This window comes from Sinohyriopsis cumingii, chromosome 6 (genome assembly GCF_028554795.1).
Source record: "Sinohyriopsis cumingii isolate HCF-2022 chromosome 6, ASM2855479v2, whole genome shotgun sequence".
NCBI classification, from domain to species: domain Eukaryota; kingdom Metazoa; phylum Mollusca; class Bivalvia; order Unionida; family Unionidae; genus Sinohyriopsis; species Sinohyriopsis cumingii.
In genome coordinates, this window is record NC_142966.1 from 19,264,486 (window position 1) to 19,285,854 (window position 21,369).

The following is a 21,369-nucleotide window of genomic DNA, read 5'->3' on the forward strand; positions in this document are numbered from 1 at the left end:
AGCACTCATTCACTACAATTCCTTTTATTGGGTGGGTTTGGTAACAGATTCCATTTTATTATGTAGTAAGATTATGTGTAATATATGTGTACTTCATTAATAGATGGTTTCAGAATAAGGTCATATACTCCATGATCTCCCTGTGCAGCTTTATGATGAGGGAATGCAGTACTACAAGCATGTTTAGGCAATATTGAGGGGTTGTTCAATCTGTACATCAGCTAGAAAGCACATGTATTTGTTACTTAGTTACGTCCTCCTGTTCTTGGAACAATGATCACTTTGAGTTCTACATTTCTTCTTGTCTATGGTTTTGATTTTGCTGCTCTGAAGGTGAGTCCCATCTGGTTTAAGTCTTCTAAAATTGTTCTTCAAGTCTGCTTCAGCCTTCCTCCATCAATGGCTGCTCTTCCTGCCCCAATTTCTTGAATCTGGAGGATGTGCCTGATCCATCATCCTTTTTTATGTTTTTGACTGCATCTCTCTAGGACAGATGTGATGCTTATGTGATCTTCAGAATGTGCTTAGTAGGTAAGAATTATAGAGTTGAACAGTTGGAGTTTCATTGTGGTACAGAGCAGTTTGGTCATCCAGATTTTTTTGTTAATCTGATGCCTTTTCCAGTTCTGAATGTAATATCCACCTGTTTCCTGTACTGTCCAGCCAGCTGTTCAAAGTAGGTAAATGTGCATACATATTCTATTTCTTTTTCATTCCAAGTTATATCTGGTCCTTGCATTTCCCTGACAGTGTAATTTTACTTTTTTTTTTTTTCCTCACTGCTGATGATTAGTCCCAGTTTGATTACCATGCTTGAGATGGTAGTGGTTGCAACTTTTAGGTTGTCTTTGTCTGTCCTGAATATTGTTATCTGCAAATCTCCCATACTTCCATGGTATTCCAAGCGAGTTGTCTGTATGTGCCTTACCCATTATGAAATCATTGATCAGGAAGAAAAGAAATGGTGATAATGTACATCCCCTATGCATTCCATTGAGAACAGGGAAGGAGTTTCTTTGTCCTGTTTCATTCCTGATATGGCATCTGGAGTCTTTGTATAGGCACGTTTTGTCAGACTTTGGTAGTATGCTGTAGAGTTCCATGGTATGCCAGATTAAAGGACAATGGGTGTTGTCAAAAGCTTTCTTTAAGTTTATCAGTAAGCTCTATTAGTATTCTAAAGTTTCTTGTATAATTTGGTAAATATTTGCATTATTTTCATTTGCAATAGATAATATTGATTCTTTATGCATCTCTTGACTTTTATGTATGCTCAGTGGCATGCCAACTTGCTTAGGGTGACTTTTGAACTAAGCACTTGATGTCAAAGGAAACATTTTGGTGCTTATTGTTGATCTGTTGCTATAGGCCTTTTCAATAAGCTACTTACTTCCCTTAGATGGGGGCGCTGTCATCACTTAATCAACTTTCGGGGGCTATATTTATAAATTTTGATTACTCCCTACAATGAGACATTTAAACGATGCTTTGGAAAGTTTTAAAATCCCGGAATTTAAATCGTACCTGAGACAGCATGGGCAGAATGTTAGTGGGAGAAAAGAAGAAATAGTCAAGTGAGCGAAGGGGATTAAAGCATTGAGCCTACAAAATGTAAATTGTGTTTCGTTAAACGATCAGCAGGGACACAGTTCAAGGACAACCAAGAAACTGGTCACTCCTCTTGGTGAGAAAATGCCATTGCCATCGTCAGTGAATAATTGGACAAAAGATTTTTGTAGCATTCCTAATTTTACAGACAATGACGTTTACAATTATTTAGTTTTGACAATGAAGGCAAAGTAATAGTTGAAGAATGGAGTGTTTTTTAAGACCGGCACGTCCACAATGTTGAATTTAACAATGTTTAAGAGGAATGTTCACATTGTTACGTGAGATGTCAAGTGATATCATCACTACCAAACAGTGATAAAAAGTCACTGGAAATCCGAATTCAGCAGATTGCAATTGTACAGCTGGGTAACTATTTCATTTTTATATAAAATGTTTGGTGATACTTGCTTTATTAAAAGTTAATATCATGCTGGATGACACACAGATCTTTTTGTTTTAGAAAAAGGGACATAAATTTTCCTATCTTCTCAAATTGGCTTAAAATATAAATCTGCATATCCTTTACTTTTTGGTTGAGTTATTTAAATATCCAAGTTCCGGGTTTAAAAAATACCCAAATATATTGTTTAATTAAAAAAAATGTTTATTGTACTTCATTAATTATACCTAAAAAATTGGAATAACAGAAAAAATATATGGCTTTGAATTTGCAACATATCCCCACCCTACCCTACCCCTAGTTAAATTTAATCACTTATTACAGTATATATTTAATTATACATATATAACAGTCAGGGACCTTGTACACCAGTTCTTTTTCTTGACTTTATTTTTTTTAGTCTGGGTGAAGCCTGCAGTCATATCAGGGCAGTGTTATATGCAATGATGGATATATCTGAAAAGAACAAAAATTGAACTAATGCTTGACTTCTACCAAATCAAAATGGAATAATCCCAGGAAACAGTCTTAGTCCTAAGAAATTAAAGGATCTTTCCTTTTGCCACTCACTATATAATATTGAGAAGCCATCATTAAAACCAGCTGTTGTTGTTGAAAGGTTCAGACAAAAGCTTTCCAAGCTAAACTCCAAAGCTGGATGGTTATCCAATTTTGAGAAGATCATTTTTTTTTTTTTTTTTTTTTTTTTTTTTTTATTAACCCCGTAATAGGTTGACCACTGGGTCGGGGAACCATCCCAGGATCACCTTACAATCAAACATTTCTGGTTATCAGATAATCTAGGGATAATAAATATAATCTACAGAGAAAGTAAAAAAGAAACACACACACACACACACACGCATATACACATGCATATGGCACAAAATCTAGGTGACATGGCTTTTGTGATATTACAGTATTTTGTTCCTGTTTACCCTCAAGTCAGAGACAAGTTAAATGTTCATTGTTGAGGTCCATTTTTGAAGAAATTGGTCCTCTTTTTTATTTACCTTGGCAGTGTAATTTTCAATGTTCTTATGCATTGCAACTATTTGCTTAAAAGCAAAAATAGAAGGATTTTTCATATTGAATCTGCAAGTATAAATATAATATTTTGCCAAAATAAGCAGAAAATTACCCAAACTGTCCAGTTGTTCACTTCCTAAAAATGTTTCTTTTTTGGACAGATGTACAATATTTGGGCAAAAAGGTGCAAAAACTTCAATAAAACGGTACCAAAACTGTGAAGTAATACTGCAGTCATAAAAGAGATGCTCAATACTTTCAGTTTCACTCTTACAGAAAGTACATTTGTTGTCATCAAATATGTTAATTCTTTTAAGAAAATCATTAGTAGCGATTATTCTGTGGATTAATTTAAAGTTAAAAGAGATCAACTTGGTATCCTTGGTACAGCATTTTGCCCGGCTATATATATCAGACCACTCCTCACTACTTATATTTTTATTTAATACTTGCATCCAAGTTTCCTGCTTCGCAGTGTGTTGCCTTTTAGCTTCCTGTAAAAGATCTTTGTAAATAAACTTGAGTGAATCTTGTTTTCGCAAGTTTGTTATTTTATCCTCCTGCTTATCAAAATTATTATGTACTAGGTGGTTTTTTATGGCATCTTTCCATGCTTTAGGAATTCTGGATATTAAGGAGAAGTATTTCAAGAAATCATCGCTTCCAGTTTTTTGTTTTATTATCTCAAAAGGTATTAAATTACCGTGAACATCTACTAGATCGTTCAGAATTTCAAAACCAGCTTCTGTCCAGGATTTGTATTGATAGATCATTTTAGGGGGGACAAAATTTAAAATACTCATGGATAGATACTCGTTAGGATTTTGCGGTTCTTCTTTCCATTTAGATACTGCCAAAATTACATCTCTCCAAAAACTGTTTTTAATGAACTTACAAAATTCTTCTAATTTCCTTCTCCCTAAATTCCAAATATCCTTTTTATTTCTGAGTATAGTTGTATTGACTAAGTTCTGCCACGTTCCATTTTCCTTTTCCAGCAATCTTTTAACCCATCTTATCTTAATATACCTAATGAATGAAAATATGTGTATCATATTTAGTCCTCCCTCGTTTTCTGGGGAAACTAGTATATCACGTTTTATTCTCTCTACTTTTCCACCCCATACAAATTTAAATAACATGCGATTTAGTTCTGCTTCAACTTTTGCTGATGGGTTAGGAAGTGCTGAAAAAAGATGTATGAATATGGGCAGAACAAGAGTCTTTACAACAATTACTTTACCAACTATTGATAGATGTCTTTGACTCCAGCTTGCCAGTATTCGTTTTGCCTTTGTTAGTTTCTTCATATAATTGATTTCCACCATCTGTTGTAAATCTGGAGAAAATTCTATGCCAAGGAGTGTAAAGTTAGAAGAGGACCAAATTAGGCCCATTTCGGGACATATTCTTTCATTAGAAAATTTCCTGTTTCCAATCCAAATAGCTTTTGTTTTTGTTATGTTACATTTAAGTCATTTTGAGAAGATCAAGGATGAAGAAGATAGCATACCAGCACTCAACAACAACATTGACTACATTTCCATAATCACTTCAGAAACATATCCTATTATAAAGAACAATGTGTCAAAATAGAAATTGGAACGAGAGGTCAGCATACTAACAATAGGTGGATGGAATACCACAAAGGGAGAATTACAAGTTCAGTGTTTGGCCAAGTGGTAATCCATAAGGAAACTACTCAACCAGACAATTTAGTAAGAGTTATTTATCATGGGCTATATACATCATTTGATAACAAGTATATCAAATGGAGTAGAGATCATAAACCTGTAGCCTGGAGAACATACATAAATTTCATGATACAATCTCATCCAGATCTTCATGTGACACCGTGTGGGCTTTATGGTAGACTTTTTCCTCATTTGGGTGCAAGTCCAGATGGAGTTGTTCATGATTCTTGTTGTCAAGATTCCTCAGGGTTACTGGAAATAACTGACAGATGGAAATTTAAATCTCAAAGTGAATGTGCTTAAGATTCAGATTTCTTTGCACATTAGACCTCCATGGCAGTGTAATCTTAAAAAGGAAGCATGAATATTATTTTTAAGCGCAAGGACAAGTGGCCATTAGAGGAAAGGATTGGCGTGATTTTGTGGTTTGGACTTTGAAATAACCACCATCTATTCAACACATTCCATTCAATTTAGATTTCTGGAATATTATGGTAGAAACACTAAATTCTTTCTACTTGAAAGGAGTTATTTCTGAAATGTACACAACACATGTGCTTAGAGGTGTTCCTCTCTACTAGTTGGTCAGTGATGACGAGAAAGAGAAATAAAGTGATTGTCAGATTAATGACATAAGGTGACATTTCAAGTAATTTATCGACTCAATGAGATTGGAATAAAAGGTTACACAACAATATGGACTGAAGAGTTTAATGTTTTCTTTATTAAAACTGCAGTTGACATGTTTACTAAATGAATTTTAAATATTTGTTGTTATATAGGCAGGTGTTTTTAAAAGTCAAAATTATTGCCACAAAAATTTTGCAAGTAATGTCATGCATACAGTCAAAACAGACTGCTGTAATACATGTAAATTTGTTAATCATGTACATATCTTCCATATCTTTGTTACTTGTTGTGACATATTTATAGGCGTAAGTTTTACGAATATTAATTTTTTTTATCCTTCCCATATCTGTCTATCAACATGGATATGAAGATTTACAACTGTTCGTGTTTGTTGCACTTGTCTTTTGGAGAACTGTTCTTTCTTTTATTTAAACAGAGGGATGATGAAATGGACACCTTTTGGGTTTGTGATGTCAACCAGGGCACTGTCTTTAGTAATTTGTTTGTCACTTGCACTCCCTGCCCACAAATCTGTTACAAATGTTAAAACCCCAGCTGGACTAATTCCAATTGGCCATTTCCATGTCATGTGTGATTTGTAATCACTTTACATCAAAGATTTGTGCTGTAAGGAACTAGGTGTTTCGGTGGGTAACTCTGTTCAGTCAATTATCACCCTACAATTTGGATATCTTGAGAAGTGGCATATGTTCATCAGCAGCATGTCTTGAAGGCCATTGGATTAGAAAATCTAACTGTATATACAAATAATCAATCCACTTCTTAAATATCATTCCACATGTTCACGTGCCAGTGTTAAATTGATCTGCTATATCTTCCAATTATCAAGCCTAGAATAAGAAAAAACCCAACCCCACATCTAGTTTAAAATGGATGGAGCATAATAGTACTCAATGTAGCCAATTACAGATATTTGAAACACCTTGTTTGGGAAAAATGAAGGCACTGGATGCTCTATGGATGGCCCACTTCTCGTTTAAAATGGATGGAGCATAATAGTACCCAATGTAGCCATTTACCGATGTTTGAAACACTTTTTTCAGGAAAACTGAAGGCACTGGATGCTGTTTTTGATGGCCCACTTCCATTCACAAAATGATTGGAACACATTTGGCTGTTAGCTGTGTAAGTGAACTCTTTTCCATACCAACTGTGACCGCAGAAGCCAAACTCTATTTAGCTTACATTTTGCAGGAAATCTGTGCAATGATAATGTTTTCCCATCTACTTCCTTCCTTCTGAAATTGAAACAAATGCAACAATACTTGCAGGTTTTTGCCACAGGCATTCTTTGACAGCTGATGAATGGGTAGCCCACAGAAGTTGAAGTGGCAGCTTACACATGTGCAAAAAATGTACTGAGGAGTTCCTACTAGGGGGAGACAACCTTTATTGAAAAGGCCTATAAAGTCTCTTGATATTTTATTTTATTTTCTGCAAGTTTTGCATAAAATTGCAGTCAAAAAGATTTCCAAACTACTTTGAAACAACCCTGTAACATGTATAGGAGCAAATGCACAAGAGATTTCATACCACACTGATAGTAATAATTTCATTGTTGCTGATAGAACATTACTGTAACTACTCATAGACATCACACTGAAGCATTACAGTCAATATGTGGCTGAGCTAGACCCTTCTTTCCAGCTGAATTGATACAACCCGGAACACTTATTGCACCATGTATGTGCATCTAGTTTTAGAAATCAGGATTTTCTTAATACAGTATAACAACTCACTTTTTACAGTATAACCACTCACTTTTTGTTGCAATATTGCATTAATAGGACTGCAAAGTTATGGTTTCACTTTTTGCCTATATATTGGTAGTAAGGACATGCATTGGTTAAATAGTATCTGTGTCACTGTCTTTATCATATTTTCACAAAAATGAAAGACATCAAAAAACAAAACCTTGACCTAAATAGTGGTTTTTCAAATTCCATAACATAGCACTGTTCCATATGTTTCTGATCTACATGGTTAAATATATTTAGGCTAAATCTGGTATCACATAATATTTAGACTTTGTTTTCGTTGAATTATATATCTTCCTAAATCTTTTTGCCCAATTACGAAAACAGACAATCGAATGATGTGGTATTTCATAGACACAGCGATGTCCGGCATTACAATTTTCAAACTGATTTTATAAAGAAAATAGGTCTAACTCGTACACAGCAGTTAACATCTTCATTTTAACAAAAATTAAATAAGAAAGTGCTCTTCACTGGTTATATTCTTAATAAAAGTTACTACTGTATTTACATACTGATGTTTAAATTTTGAAACAGAATTTGATAAATGTTTCATGATCAAATAGTACCTTATTCCTAAATTTAGGAATCAAGCAGTGATATCTTGCTCGGGAAATGGTTAATTGTCAGTAAACTATTAAAATCCATATTAACCTGCAATAGTTTGTGTCAGTATCAAAACCACATGTAACACATTTTGCTTTTGCCTACAACACAACACTTTGAAATTCCTGACCACAATGTGGGAGCATCTCAAAAGTTGTAAACTACTGTCATTGTACATCTAAAAAATAGCGAGGCAAAGTCACTTTTTGCTTTCCTAATAGAAGGCAAAAGTTTAAATTTTTCTGGTGAGTTAGCCATCCACCTTGCCTGGTAGCATGACCTCTGCAATTTATGTTAAGTATATTTGCTACCCATTTAAAGACTTCTCTTAATTTGTCTCATATAACTTATCACTAACCATCATGTAACATCCTTACAGACATCCTTAGCAAGTATCCTTATCAACTGTTCACAACCTCTGATTGATTCCATGATGGTTTTTCACAACAGGATAGCAAGTGTACCCTGTGCAAACTGAGTGTTATGTGCAACTGTTTGGGGTTTCGGTTAAAAATAGAACCCAATATTTTACTCAAATAATGGTGAATGCAGACAGACACAGATGGTTTGCCCATAAATTTGTAAATTTATCAAATGTTAAAAGTAAGTTTTCTTTATTAAAAAAATATAAAATGACTCCACAATGAACATCTTACTATTTAATTTACTGACAGTATTATGACAGGGCAGGTCATTGATCATCATGTAACTGGTCAGACAGACACGTTGCATGTAACAGAGGGGTGATAAAAATTAAATTTTTTAACATTATTTTTCCAAGACACTTATTTTCAGGTTATGAATCAGAATACACAAGTTTGTATCAAACAACTGTAGTCTTATGGACTTGCAATAATTAAAAATTATCGTAATCTTTTGTATTCAAATGAGTAATGTCCCATTTTTATTGTTGCAACTGTATGCTATCGGTTCTAAAGATCAATGATGAATTTCCACTGATTAATTAGTGATATGAAAATAATGAAAAAATATTCATAATCCTAATTTTTTAACTTACTTTAACATGGTACCCAATTTCATTCCAATCCTTGCTGCTTTCCCTTTTTTCTTCCTCCCCCTATGTATTAGGGACAAATTACACAGATATTTGGAATGAGAGAGAAAAAGAATGAAACTGAACTTACACCATTTAACCTACAAAAATCTGGTTTGTTGTAATGGTATGTGTACACTTTCATTGGTATTGTAATAACCTGCATTTAGGGAGTGAGGTATGCATGCGGTAAACACTATTCATATAAGCCGTCCAATTCGGTATAGATTTTTTTTTTTAAATTATAAATCTGTGCATTAGCAGTGAATTGCTCAAATGAGTTGACATTACTATTTTCTAGGATCCTGTGTTTTGTTTACTTGTCGATTAATAGTTAGCTGGTATAGTCTATGTGTTTTTGTGATAGCGAAAATAGGGAGTATCATGCCGGCGGCTGGCATCCTTGATAATTCGATTAATGGCTATTTCTAGTGAACAGCTTAAGACTGTACACTACATACTCAATGTGTTTATAGTCCCTGGGGTTTCATTTGTATACGTCATCGCATTTAAGTTTGTTTTTCCTCTTCTTTGTTTCTTTGGTACGTATAACTGTTGATTACCCTTTCATGCAGTCTACCTCGGTAATATTGTAAGAGTGCATAACACGGTTTCCGAACCATTGCTGTAGCGACAGACTAACACGGTATGTGCCGCGAAATGCAAAACTGAATTTTTTTTCTTTTTCTATTTTTACTTATGGCAATTCATCCGCAATGTAGCAATGTGTAAAATATCCCGTTGGTAATTTCCATAAATAATCACTGTGAAAATTTACTAAATATACACATTCAATACTAGCGCATGATGGTTTGAACATTCCAACAAGGATTGTGGGTTTTGTGGGCTTTGTGGGTATTGTGGGTTTTGTGGGCATTGTGGGTGTTGTGGGTTTTGTGGGTACTGTGGGTTTTGTCAGGAGTATATAAGGCTTTGTGGGCTGCTTGAGGGGGTTCAGTCAGCTAGCAGCCATCAAACTAGGTACATCACAGTTATTGTGAGTTTTATTTTCATTTTTATTTTTTATTTTTTTTTGTATCGTTTATTAGAGAATTACGTAACTTTAGGCAATATTTGGACAGTAAATATTTTTATAAAGTTTATTTAAGTGCAAATCAATTTTTATTTAAGTTATTTTTTTTTTATTTTTAATTCCTTTCTCTCTTCCAACTTATACACATTCTAGTCATTTCTAATTTATTTTACAAGCAACATAGATATTGTTTTATCATTTGCTATTTGAAATTCAGTTATATGGTCAAGTGAGTGTTGTCCTCACAGACCAGTACTTTTATTCATTTCTTTATTTATTTTCTTTATTTAATTAGTTTTATGAAGCTAAAGACATACAGAAAAGTTCTGCTACACTACAAATATATAATTTCTTTTTTTCTTAAATTATAGGTCCAACAAAGTTCTTAGGGAAATAAAATGTCTAAGTCATTGTGAGTGTCACGGAATGGTGTAAAGGTTGTTAATTAAATACATGTACTCGGGTTTCGTTTCTTTTCGCTGTACAACGATACCCGAGGGTGATTATATTAGGGTCTATTGTATTTCGAAATCTTGAGTACGATTCGTCCTATGCCACACGTGCAAGGTGCCTTCGATAAGGAATAACAAAAATTCTAAAGGTATAAATACGCTACTACATGTAAAGGACCTTTACAATACTAATGGTTTTGTCAGCAAGCGGCCTGCTTAAAGGATTCGCACAACTCCAGCTGTAGGGCTGAGTTTTTGATGGTAGGAATATCCGGGGTGTCCGGTGTTGTCAGAGTGTAAAAACGTCTGTGTGTCCGGAGCGTTTAAGGTGCCGGAGCGTCTAATGTCTAGCGTCCGGAGTGTCCAGAGGGACTAAGGTGACCCAGCTGTAGAGCCGTCAAAGGACCAGGGGGTCTGGAGGGTCTAATATTTCAAGTATCCGGAGGGTCTAATATTTCAAGTGATCATAGTATTCCGAGGGTCCGGAGTCTATATTGGTTGTGAAATTGATTCGGAGGAGCAGCGGATATGGTGCACGGGTGACAGAGTGCATCTCCACACATGTATTTTTAGCTGTATGCTAATTTTGGGTTAGTAAGACCCAGTGTATTATTCAGGACTGGAAGGATAGATTGTATATCCGTTCTTGTTTAGTGACATAATTTCGCTACCTGAGCGAATACATTTGTTTTACTATGTGTAAACACTTACATTGTTTACTATTTGAGTGAACTATATTCATCTTTCCATTATTGAATCATTTGTGAAATCATTTATCCTGTATTTTAGGGTTACTGAACTAAATTTATTTGTTTATTTTTTCCATCTTTGAAACTGTGCGTTTTTATGTTAAATAGATCCAATATTTGGATTATAAATACGCACACATCTTCATAATCCACTACTCATATAAATCGCCATATTAAACCATATATCTGTGTTGTCAAAACATGTTCTGTTGTTAATCCGAGATATCCCACCCGGTTATCTTGTTACAGTGAGTGTTTTCCTCACCGACTTGACATTCTAAATTCAATTCAACAATACTTGATTATTCTAGCAATCTATAAAACATAAGTTATTTGTCTATTTTATAATTTACTTGTTGTCTTTGTCACTGTGAGTGGTTTCCTCATAGACTTTACATTCTAAATTCAATTCAACAGTACTTGATTATTCTAGCGATCTATAAAACATAAGTTATGTGTCTATTTTATAATTTATTAGTTGTCTAAGTCACTGTGAGTGTTTTCCTCACCGACTTGACAGCCAATTTACTTCCATTTATACCAATTCACTTCAGATAAGTATTACGCTATAGTTGAGGTGTAAAGTCAAGCAAGTGTTTTCCTTGCAGATTTTTACATTTCACAATTACAATCAAATCATAGTTTCTCTTCTGTAGTAACCTTTATTGCAACTAAATCCACATATGGTAACCCTAACATAATCTTCACTCATCAGAAGAAATAATATAATGAACTAATAGCATAGTGCTAATGTGTATCCTGACCTTGCATGAAATTATCATATACCATACAGTACCTTCAAACAATGATAATATTTTGGCTTAGGACAAAAACAACAAGACTGTCATGGTCATGAACTGGCTTTATTCGCTGTTTCTTAATAAATGAATCATCTTGTGTTATGGTTGAAAAGAAATCAAGAGTTCAAGTTTACTCCATTCTCCCCCTCCTTAGTCAGCTGATAAGAAGCATACTCATCCCTGGTGCGATACTCCAAGATAGTATTATCAGGACCTAGCTTGGCCGTTACAGTATTTATCTACAGTGTTCATATAATTAATGATACAAAGTTGCAGTAGCCTTTCCACACTTGGTTTGGTAAATTTCTTGGTTACAAAACACACATACTGTTATTCTTTTTTGCTTTGTTTTTTATTTGTTAAACCTATAATATGGTTCTAAGGAACTACCATGAGGATTGGCCACATGAGTTTTTAATCACAAGGTTTAGTTGGTTCTAGTCATCCTGGACAGCTTGTTGTAACTACATCTCTTAAAGATGAAAAGTCATTTTGACATTGCTTTTCACTTGAAGAGGTCTTTTGGTGCCTAGATGTTCCCAAAATGAAAATGATGCAAACTGAATGACTGTATAGCGACAATGGTCTGGTCATCTTGAAAATATTGTTATCTTTGCTTCTCTCAAATGGATGGCCATGGTGTTTTCACCAAGGCTACTTATGATACCTACCGTACTTGGTCATAAATACAATGGTACCAGTCATACATCCAGAATGGTGGCCAAAATCAACATCTTGAAAATCTTGTTGTCACTACTCCCACACAATGGATGGTTAGTTTTTGGAGGTTTAATGCCATTTTTAAGCTCATGATTGGTTATACATGGCAGCCAGTGTATTTGGTTGATGGAAGAGCCTGAGGAACCACTGATGCATGGGAAGTTACTGGCAAACTTTCTGTCCAACCACCTTTGGTCAAGCTGAGACATGAACTTAAGTTTGTCAGCGTAGACAGAGATGAGATGTATGAGTATCTTGTAAAGGCAAACACTTAGACCACTCAGACTCCCATGGTCCCCCAGAGTGGTTGGTCCTAGCACTATAGAGTTTCACCAAAAAGACTTCTAATAATGTCTGCTTGATTCTAAATGAAAATGGTCCCAGTCTGACATCCGCTATGTCCATCACAGCAGCTAATTTGAAAATATTGTTTTCATAGAAGAACATCCAATATGGTTTCAGCACTCAGCCGATAAAAGGAAGAGGTGGTCTTATGTTGAGTTCTTGGAAATTTATTTGGGTCTGCAGACCATCATGCAGTTCCTTTGAGAAATACTGGTTACATGTACTTAGAGATTTAATCAGACATAGGATGCGGTTATGTCTTGACTTTGGGACAATTACAATGATTTTCTGTTCATGATATTGAAGACAGCAGGTTCAAAGTCAAGGATTATGGTAAAGAATTTTGTACTGCACTAACATCTTAATTCAAACATAAGGAAGAAGTTTTTGCTGATTATTTACAGCTGTATGTGTTTGCATTCTCATGAAACTCTCAGATTATCATAACACTGGAAGGGCTGCACATTAACTGTGGCACTGACAGAACTTAAACTTAAATTTGGACAAGAAAAATTTGCATCCCACCATTCCAATCAGGCAAGTGACTTGAGGGATAACTAAACTATCAATTTATATTTCAATATCTTGAAAGCCAAGAGTGAACTATTGTTAGAAATAATATCAGTTTTTGCAGAGCAGTTTGTCTTTGTTGTTGTATCAGATAGCTTTAATAAATTAAATACCAGTACTTATAATTTTTATAAAAAAATATTTATCGCCTTTCTTTGAACAGGTGTTTGCTAATTTTGATAAAGTTAAGTTTACCACCAATTTGCCAAAATGGGCAAACAGTTTCAAAAGCCTTAACGTGAGGTTCCGATTTTAAGAGAGTGTTCTTACTTTGTGTTATGTGACAGACACACCTAGGGTTACATACAGAACGATGTTTATCTGTACAAGTTAAAAATGATTCTGTTGTTTATTTTATATCTGTCAAAAAGTGTGATCTTTTAAGTTACTGCACAGTAACTTTAGTTTTGTGTTATCTACCTTTTTCAGAATTGTAAATGGTTTCCACATAAAGTACCTTTAACGAAGTTTGTGCATGGGTTACACCAAATTTGAGTCAGAAAGAAACCACTTGATTTTAGGTAAAAGATCATTGAGACATGTTAGTTAGTTATCTCAAGAGTCAGCTAGGCCCAAAGAGTGCTTACATAGATGACTTCAATACAGGACAGGTATATAATGTACACTTCAAGATTTTCTTGATTGTATTTCAGATTAGACCAACATGCCTTTTATAGAAAGGATCGTCACACCCACTGCTGTAAGCCGTGTGGAAGTGGACAAATCTGTTACCAACGAACTAGAATGTGTAACGAATCACACACTTGCAAACATCATTCGCCAGCTCAGTGTGCTGAGCAAGCATGCAGAGGACATGTTCACAGAATTAACAAATGAAACTACTTTGTTTTTCAATCGTGCCAGTCAGTTACAGAACAGAGTGGAACAGTTACGCATTAAAGTGACGCAGTTGAATCCAACAGAAGAAGTTGGTGAGTAAAATGTTTAAATCATCTATTTCTCTTGTTTAAAAAAAATGAGCAGGATTCATCTTGCTTCCAGAATTACATGACAATTGAATGAATCTGCTTTCCTATTTCACAGCAGAGGTGTAGGTACTATAAAGCTGTTTTGGCACAAAAATTAAAAAAAATTCAAAACAACATTTATCTCATAATACCATGGCAAAAAATGTTTCAGCATATGAAAAACTAATGGAATGACGATAGAAAGTACTGAAAGCAGCATTGAACAAATTTAAAAATGCAATGTATGTAAGTATTATTATTTAAAATTTCCCATTTGATGAATTAATTGAGTTCACAGCTTCCCAGTATCGTTTGCTGGTGACTAAATTTCGGTCTTTTGCTGGTAATAAAGCGGTCCAAAAAAAAACGCAACTCATTTTCATAGTTATTGAACAAGTATTTATTGCAGAAAGAGATTATATTGAAGTGTTAAGAATTTTAATCTATTTGTGATGCAGAGATGTATAAAATGTTTGTTTTTTTAAAGGTAGAACATAATGCTTATGACACAATTGATCTTAACCCAGAAGAACCCCACTGGTTAACATGTTACCTATAATAACTTTGCCAGTGGTAATTTTAAGAACTCCACGTGGTGTAGAGGTAAAGTACACGACTGTATATAACAACCACTGGAACTTAAAGCAGCAGTTCTAGCCTCCTTGAGAGCATAACTTTTTCTTTTTCGGTTTAAATATATAGAAGTTATTTTCTTCCTCCTTCATTAATTTGTTCCTCTTGCATTATTTCTTTCTTTCTGTCTGTCTTTCATGTCATCTAGCCTAAGATTTTTATTCACTTAAAAATTAACCCTGAAAACATTTTTAAATATGTTGTACTGTTATTTCAACTGGTTGCTTACATTTATCATTATCTAGCTCAATATTGTTTATCGTTCCACTGTTTATTGATACTGATTATGCAGATCTTTGGCTCATGACACATTCATGTGTGTGTGTGAGAGAGAGAGAGAGAGAGAGAATGGCCATATCAAGAAAAAGAACTGGAGAGGACGGAGTCTTTTTGGGTCTATCTTTTCACATCTTTGTTGGTGTTCATTGGTGGATTTTGAATGGTATATACATATTTTCTTTTATCTTATAACTTAAAAGGTGTGTGCATGTTGTGCAAGTGCTTGTGGATTGTCAGAATAGGGTGAGATTGTATACCATAGCTTCTCCATTTGTCCAAATCAAAATATAAACAATCTAAACAAATAGTTTGATTGTGGGCCTCACCACTTGAGTAAACAGCCTTCTTTTAAAAGTCTTGATATCCCTGGACTTGTGTGTGCATATGCTTGCATATGTGTGTGTGTGTGCATATGCATGCTCAGCCAGGTAAACACACACATTGGTATATGCAAATTCTTTTGTATGAACTCCATATTGACTGGTCAGTTTACAAGTGGTCAGTTTACAACAGATCAGAAGAACTCCATATTGAGTTGTCAGTTTGCAGAAAAGTTTTAAAATTTGGATGGGAGTTTTGACTTTACATCATTAGGATTAACTACAGTATTGAACAAATTTCCTTTTTCTTTATATATTCACACCATCTCATCCCAGTGTAGTAGCACCTTTCTGATGTAACTGTGCTAAGGGGAATTAGTCACAAGTGAGAGGGTTTTTCTTTTCTTTATTTAATGTAACCCTAATACCTCCAATTCTACATGCTGAGGCCTTTGTGCTATGTTTGACCTGGCTTATGAACAGTCCTAGGGACTTCAGAGAGAGCATTCCCTGAGGACCTTTTCTAGATCTAAACTTACGGTCTGTCTGTGTTAGTTGCAGACCTTTATCTGACCCTAGTCTACATGCCAACATAAACAAAATCTAAATTATTTAATCCAAATTATAGTCATATATCCACTCTCCATACACACTCTTTTGCAACTGATAAAATTTCCAAAAATATTAAGTTGGAAACTACTTGTAAAATATATCCTTATGAGGCAATTCATTCCAAACTGAACTGTAACCACCCAACTCTGTTTTAAGCACTTTATATCAACTAAAAGAACTTTCAATCTCCCAACAACTGGTCACTGATTTAAATGTTTATAGGTCACCGGCCACCTATATTGTACAAACGTGTGCTATTATTATAGTCATTAAAAAATGCATTTGTTATGTATGCATACCATAAAAATGTTTATTGAGACTTAAAAATCAGCTTTTTTTAATGATTTTTTAAATTCTGGCAATTTCTTTAAACAGTCGGTAATTTCCATGTACCAAAACGGATATGACTTACATTTATCCCTTCTATTCAACCTTGCCATTTAAGTGTTTAATTTCACCATGTAAATGTCTGTGTGATATATCTTATGATCCTGTTTTTGTACAGCAAATATGGTGCACTGTGTTGCATATGGATGTAACAAAATGAGTGATTATGGGACAAAATGGTTCTTTCTTTTTCCAAAAGACCTTGTTTACCAGGAAAAAATATGGTGGATTGAAGCTGTGTGATCAGATTGAGTGAGGGATGGGAAAGTTGTACCATTTATGCCAGATTATAGTCAATTTGTCCCAAAGACGATTTGGCCCAAATTGGACCAAAATTGAAACAATTAGTCCCAGCTTGAAAGACAATTTGGCCCAACTTGAAAGACAATTCAGCCCCACTTAACAATAGTTTCAATAGTTTGAACAAGTTCTTTTTCTTCAAACAATAAGTAGATACTGTGTAAGATATATATAATGCAGGATAAAATGTTTTTGAAAATTTTTATAGGTTGTAAAATAGAATAGGTTTCCAGAAAAAAATGAACAAATTTTAACAAGCTAAACTATCTTTAGTTAAAAGAAAGTAATCATACTTCGTAACATATATATATGAAAGAAACACAAACTGACATATCTTGCTCATTCTAATTAAAATATTTATATACGTTTATCTTATATGCTAAAAATATATGCATCTGCACAAAACATTCTCAATTTAAGTCTTCCGGTCAAATTGTCAATATTGATTTATAAAACAATAATACTTAACAGATAATATTCTACAGAATATGTATACATTTTTCATAGAGTAGCGTAAGTGAGATTATAACAAATATATTTAATTTTAAAGTTTTAACACTGCTGCATTTAATACACACTCGATTACATGAGAGAGAGAGAAAGAGAATAGAGCTGAGCATTTTGTATGTGTTTAGTTGCTCAGGCAGACCTGCCAACTCTTACGAATTTGCCGTAAGTCTTTCGAAAATTACCCTTAAAATACGAACTTACGGTATACTAGCAAGACTACAGAAAAATTATTGTTGCTGAAAAGTCAGGATAATTGGCTCATCCATGTTTTATCAGGATCCAGGTTTTATCTTAGAATTAGTCAAATTAGTCAGGGAACCAGACTAACTTTACAAAAGCACCACAGATGCTTTAAACTGCAACCAATTTGTTCATGTGAAACATCTGCATGATCAAACTGTTGATTATAGAATTTTTTTAAATGGCGTCCAGAAAGCAATGCATGTATAGGACTCACAGTACTAATTCAGTTCCCATAGTAAACCTATGCAAACACCATGATATTAAAAATTCAGTAACTTAAAATTTTTGAGTGCTCATGATCAAACCTATATTTATCAGTATAGATGAAACCTGGATGTAAGCTTCTGTTTAGAGAAAAGGATATGAGCCATGGCATTTTCTGGAACTGCATGTGTTGGAAACATGTGCTTTCAAATCCACACCAAAGAGTCAGGTGCAAATTTTAGTAATGAGTGTTCCAAACTCAAGACTGTTAAAGGACTGAAATTCCATCAATGAAACAATGTCTCTAATTTTTTTCCACTTACAACTAAGAGAAGCTCTCAAAAGATTCTTTTCCCTAAAACATAACTTACATTAATTACCAATCCTGGACAGCCAAACACATATATACTCTATTTTAGGTTCACCTATTTCCAGGCTGGTTCCCATTTTTCCATATCATTAGTATCGTGTGTCCTATATTCACCCTTGATTTTCTTGACAGCCCTAGGAAGTTCAATACATAAGTAAGCAATGTGCATAGTTCTGCTTGTCAAAGATTACAGTAGTGATTATTACATTATATTGCAAGTTCATCTTCACCTGAAGACCAATGGTGCATTTCAGGCAACATGTAAATATTTGAGCTTTAGTTAAGAAAATCAGAATGAATATTAAAATAAAGCTGTTTATTAAGAATCATCTTTTTTAATATCACCATTTATCGCTCTTCAATTTAATGCTGAAATATATTACCAGCCTTGTCATGTTATGTAATTAATGTATTATAAGTAAAAGGTCATGGTGACCATCTATATGTACATGTATTATTACAGAAAAATATATTTAAATGACAAAAATTACCTAAAATTCCCTCCAGAAAACACATCATTTAAAACTTAAGTACGATAGACTTAAGTCCTTTAAAATGCAAAATATGAACTTTCAAAACATTCATTGAAAGAAATTAGTGGGGTGAGAGGTCATCACCATTAAGCATGGTTGAAGAGACCTAAGTGATCATATTTGAAGCATTATGTTTCAAAACACAACTTGGAAATATCATATTGCTTACTGTAATTACTCTATAAATGGTAAATTGCATGAATTTTATATATGCTTAGATATAAAACAAAGTGCAAAACACTCCACCTAACAGTCGAATCTACACACTGTTCCCCCTCCTTCTTGGCAACAGTTGATATATCTGACTATGTGTTTAATATCCCACTGAAAGTCACTCTTTGGTTTACAAAAGGTATTAATTTTGCTTGTTATCCTCAAATAGAACCATATGATTGCATTTATAGTAAAGTTAATTGCACTTGCATATGAGGAGACACTATTGCTGTGGCTGTCTATAGGACTTAACGGTACTAGTTTAGTTTCCATAGTAAACCTATGCAAACACCATGATATTAAAAATTCAGTAACTTAAAATTTTTGAGTGCTCATGATGAAACCTATATTTATCAGTATAGATGAAACCTGGATGTCAGCTTCTGTGTTGAGGAAAGAATATGAGCCATGACATTTTCTGGAACTGCATGTGTTTGAAACATGTGCTTTCAATTCCACACCAAGGAGTCTGGTGCTAATTTTTAGTAATGAGTGTTCCAAACTCAAGACTGTGAAAGGACTGAAATTCTATCAATAAAACAATGTCTGTATTTTTTTTTCACTTACAGCTAGGATAAGCTCTCAAAAGATTCTTTTTCCTAAAACATAACTTATTATTAACCAATCCTGGACAGCCAAACCCATATATAATCTATTTTAGGTTCACCCATTTCCAGGCTGGTTCCCATTTTTCCATATCATTAGTACCATATGTTCTATAAGGGGAAAGAAACTTCTAGAAAAGTGTTACTAAATCAACACAGAAAAATAAAAAGGAGTATTCATATTCTTGTGAATAAAAGCTGGAAAGGAAACAATTATGAAAATTGGACATTATATGTCAATTTCAGTATCTCATGGCGGGAGATATGATTGCCATCGTCATGTGAAATGGAAAAGAATTTCCAAGAATTATGTCAAGTTGAGAGATAGCAACAAGCCATTGAGCTGCATAGGGTTTGAAACTAGAGTTTGTGCAGCCGACTAGTGTTAAATAAAGTCTACACGTACTTTACAAACTTTTCAGTTGAACATAATGTTTATCGTTGTTGTGTCAAACTTTTAATACGTTTTCCAGCTTTACAATAACAGTTATTAACTTGCTGATATTTTGTTACACCTTACTGAAAACTGGTCAACCTTATGGGAAGAAAAAAAACTGCCTTACTGAGATGGACTTGTCAGGGTTGGCAGATCTGTTGCTGTAATATAAAGCTCTTACCAGTTAATTTTATTGTTTTTATTTTTCAAGTTGATGTCTTAGTGTGTGCGCATGTAAACTGAAAGCTTGTCATTACTAGTCAATATCGTCAATCAGATTTGCTTCATAATTCCATACAAATTAGAAAGGAAATATTTTTGTGTTGAATTTATGCCCCTCCCCACATATGGTACAATAAAAAAGGTAAACACTTATTTGAAGAAAAAATGAAAGAAACCAACCTTGCATTGTTATCATTTATTCCTTCTTTTTTCATCATGAGAAATTTATTCAAGAAAATAATATATCCACGAACTCCATATATGTAGCAGATGCCAGCTGGCATTTGCATTCCTTACTGTTGTGTGTATTGCTGATGTCAGATAACTAATTGCAAAAGAGACGAGAATATCACCTGATTGCTTGAAGGCACCTGCCATTCACACATGATAAGTTCTAAGATGCAAAATGACCAAGATGGTATTTTATCCAGGTTAATTATATGACGATATCTCTCAAATAAAGGTCATTATTTTAAAATACATTCATTGTGAATGCAAATGATAATCTATTCACTTGCATGGGTTGCAAAAGTATTATTAAAGCAAGTTATTGCTGTGCATACTATTTATCCCAGTAAACATCAATTATGATTACATATGGCAAACACATAGAAGCCTGGATGATAAAAAAGCATAACTGGCAGCAAGCAATAAACTCACTGCTTAAACTTACTGACAGGATATCGGATACAAAGGTTATTTTATTACAAAGCTAGTCAGCCCTGGAAATTGACTTTGGATGCTTTTAAGTGTGCCGATTTTTTTTATAGGAAGTTGGCCAACATAGGAAGCCAACATTGATTCCTTTGTACCTGTATTAATGGGAATTTTGAAAATAAATTGAAACAATGGAACAGTTTTGAAAGTGACACAATCTAGTGCATCATACATGCACATCGATATAAAGCTAAACAGTAAATTAGTTTTCACTGGTGTCATCTAAATGTTCCCTATCGATAGTTTATAGTGTTTTATTTTTCGACAAGAAGCGTGTACTTCATCTTGTGGGGATAAATGTACATCTTTTCTGGTTGGCATCCTCTGTAGGTGGGAAATTGTAGCT

General features: G+C 34.1%; 1 protein-coding gene across 1 annotated transcript in view; it reads left to right on the plus strand.

Moving 5' to 3' along the window:
• LOC149796459 (uncharacterized) overlaps nucleotides 1-21,369 on the plus strand; it is a 108,474-nt gene that overhangs the window by 27,460 nt on the left and 59,645 nt on the right. Inside the window, exon 2 of the mRNA XM_089961164.1 lies at nucleotides 14,125-14,403. Coding sequence (XP_089817290.1) covers nucleotides 14,136-14,403 — 268 coding nt within the window. The 5' untranslated portion in view covers nucleotides 14,125-14,135. The remainder of the gene's footprint in view (nucleotides 1-14,124; nucleotides 14,404-21,369) is intronic.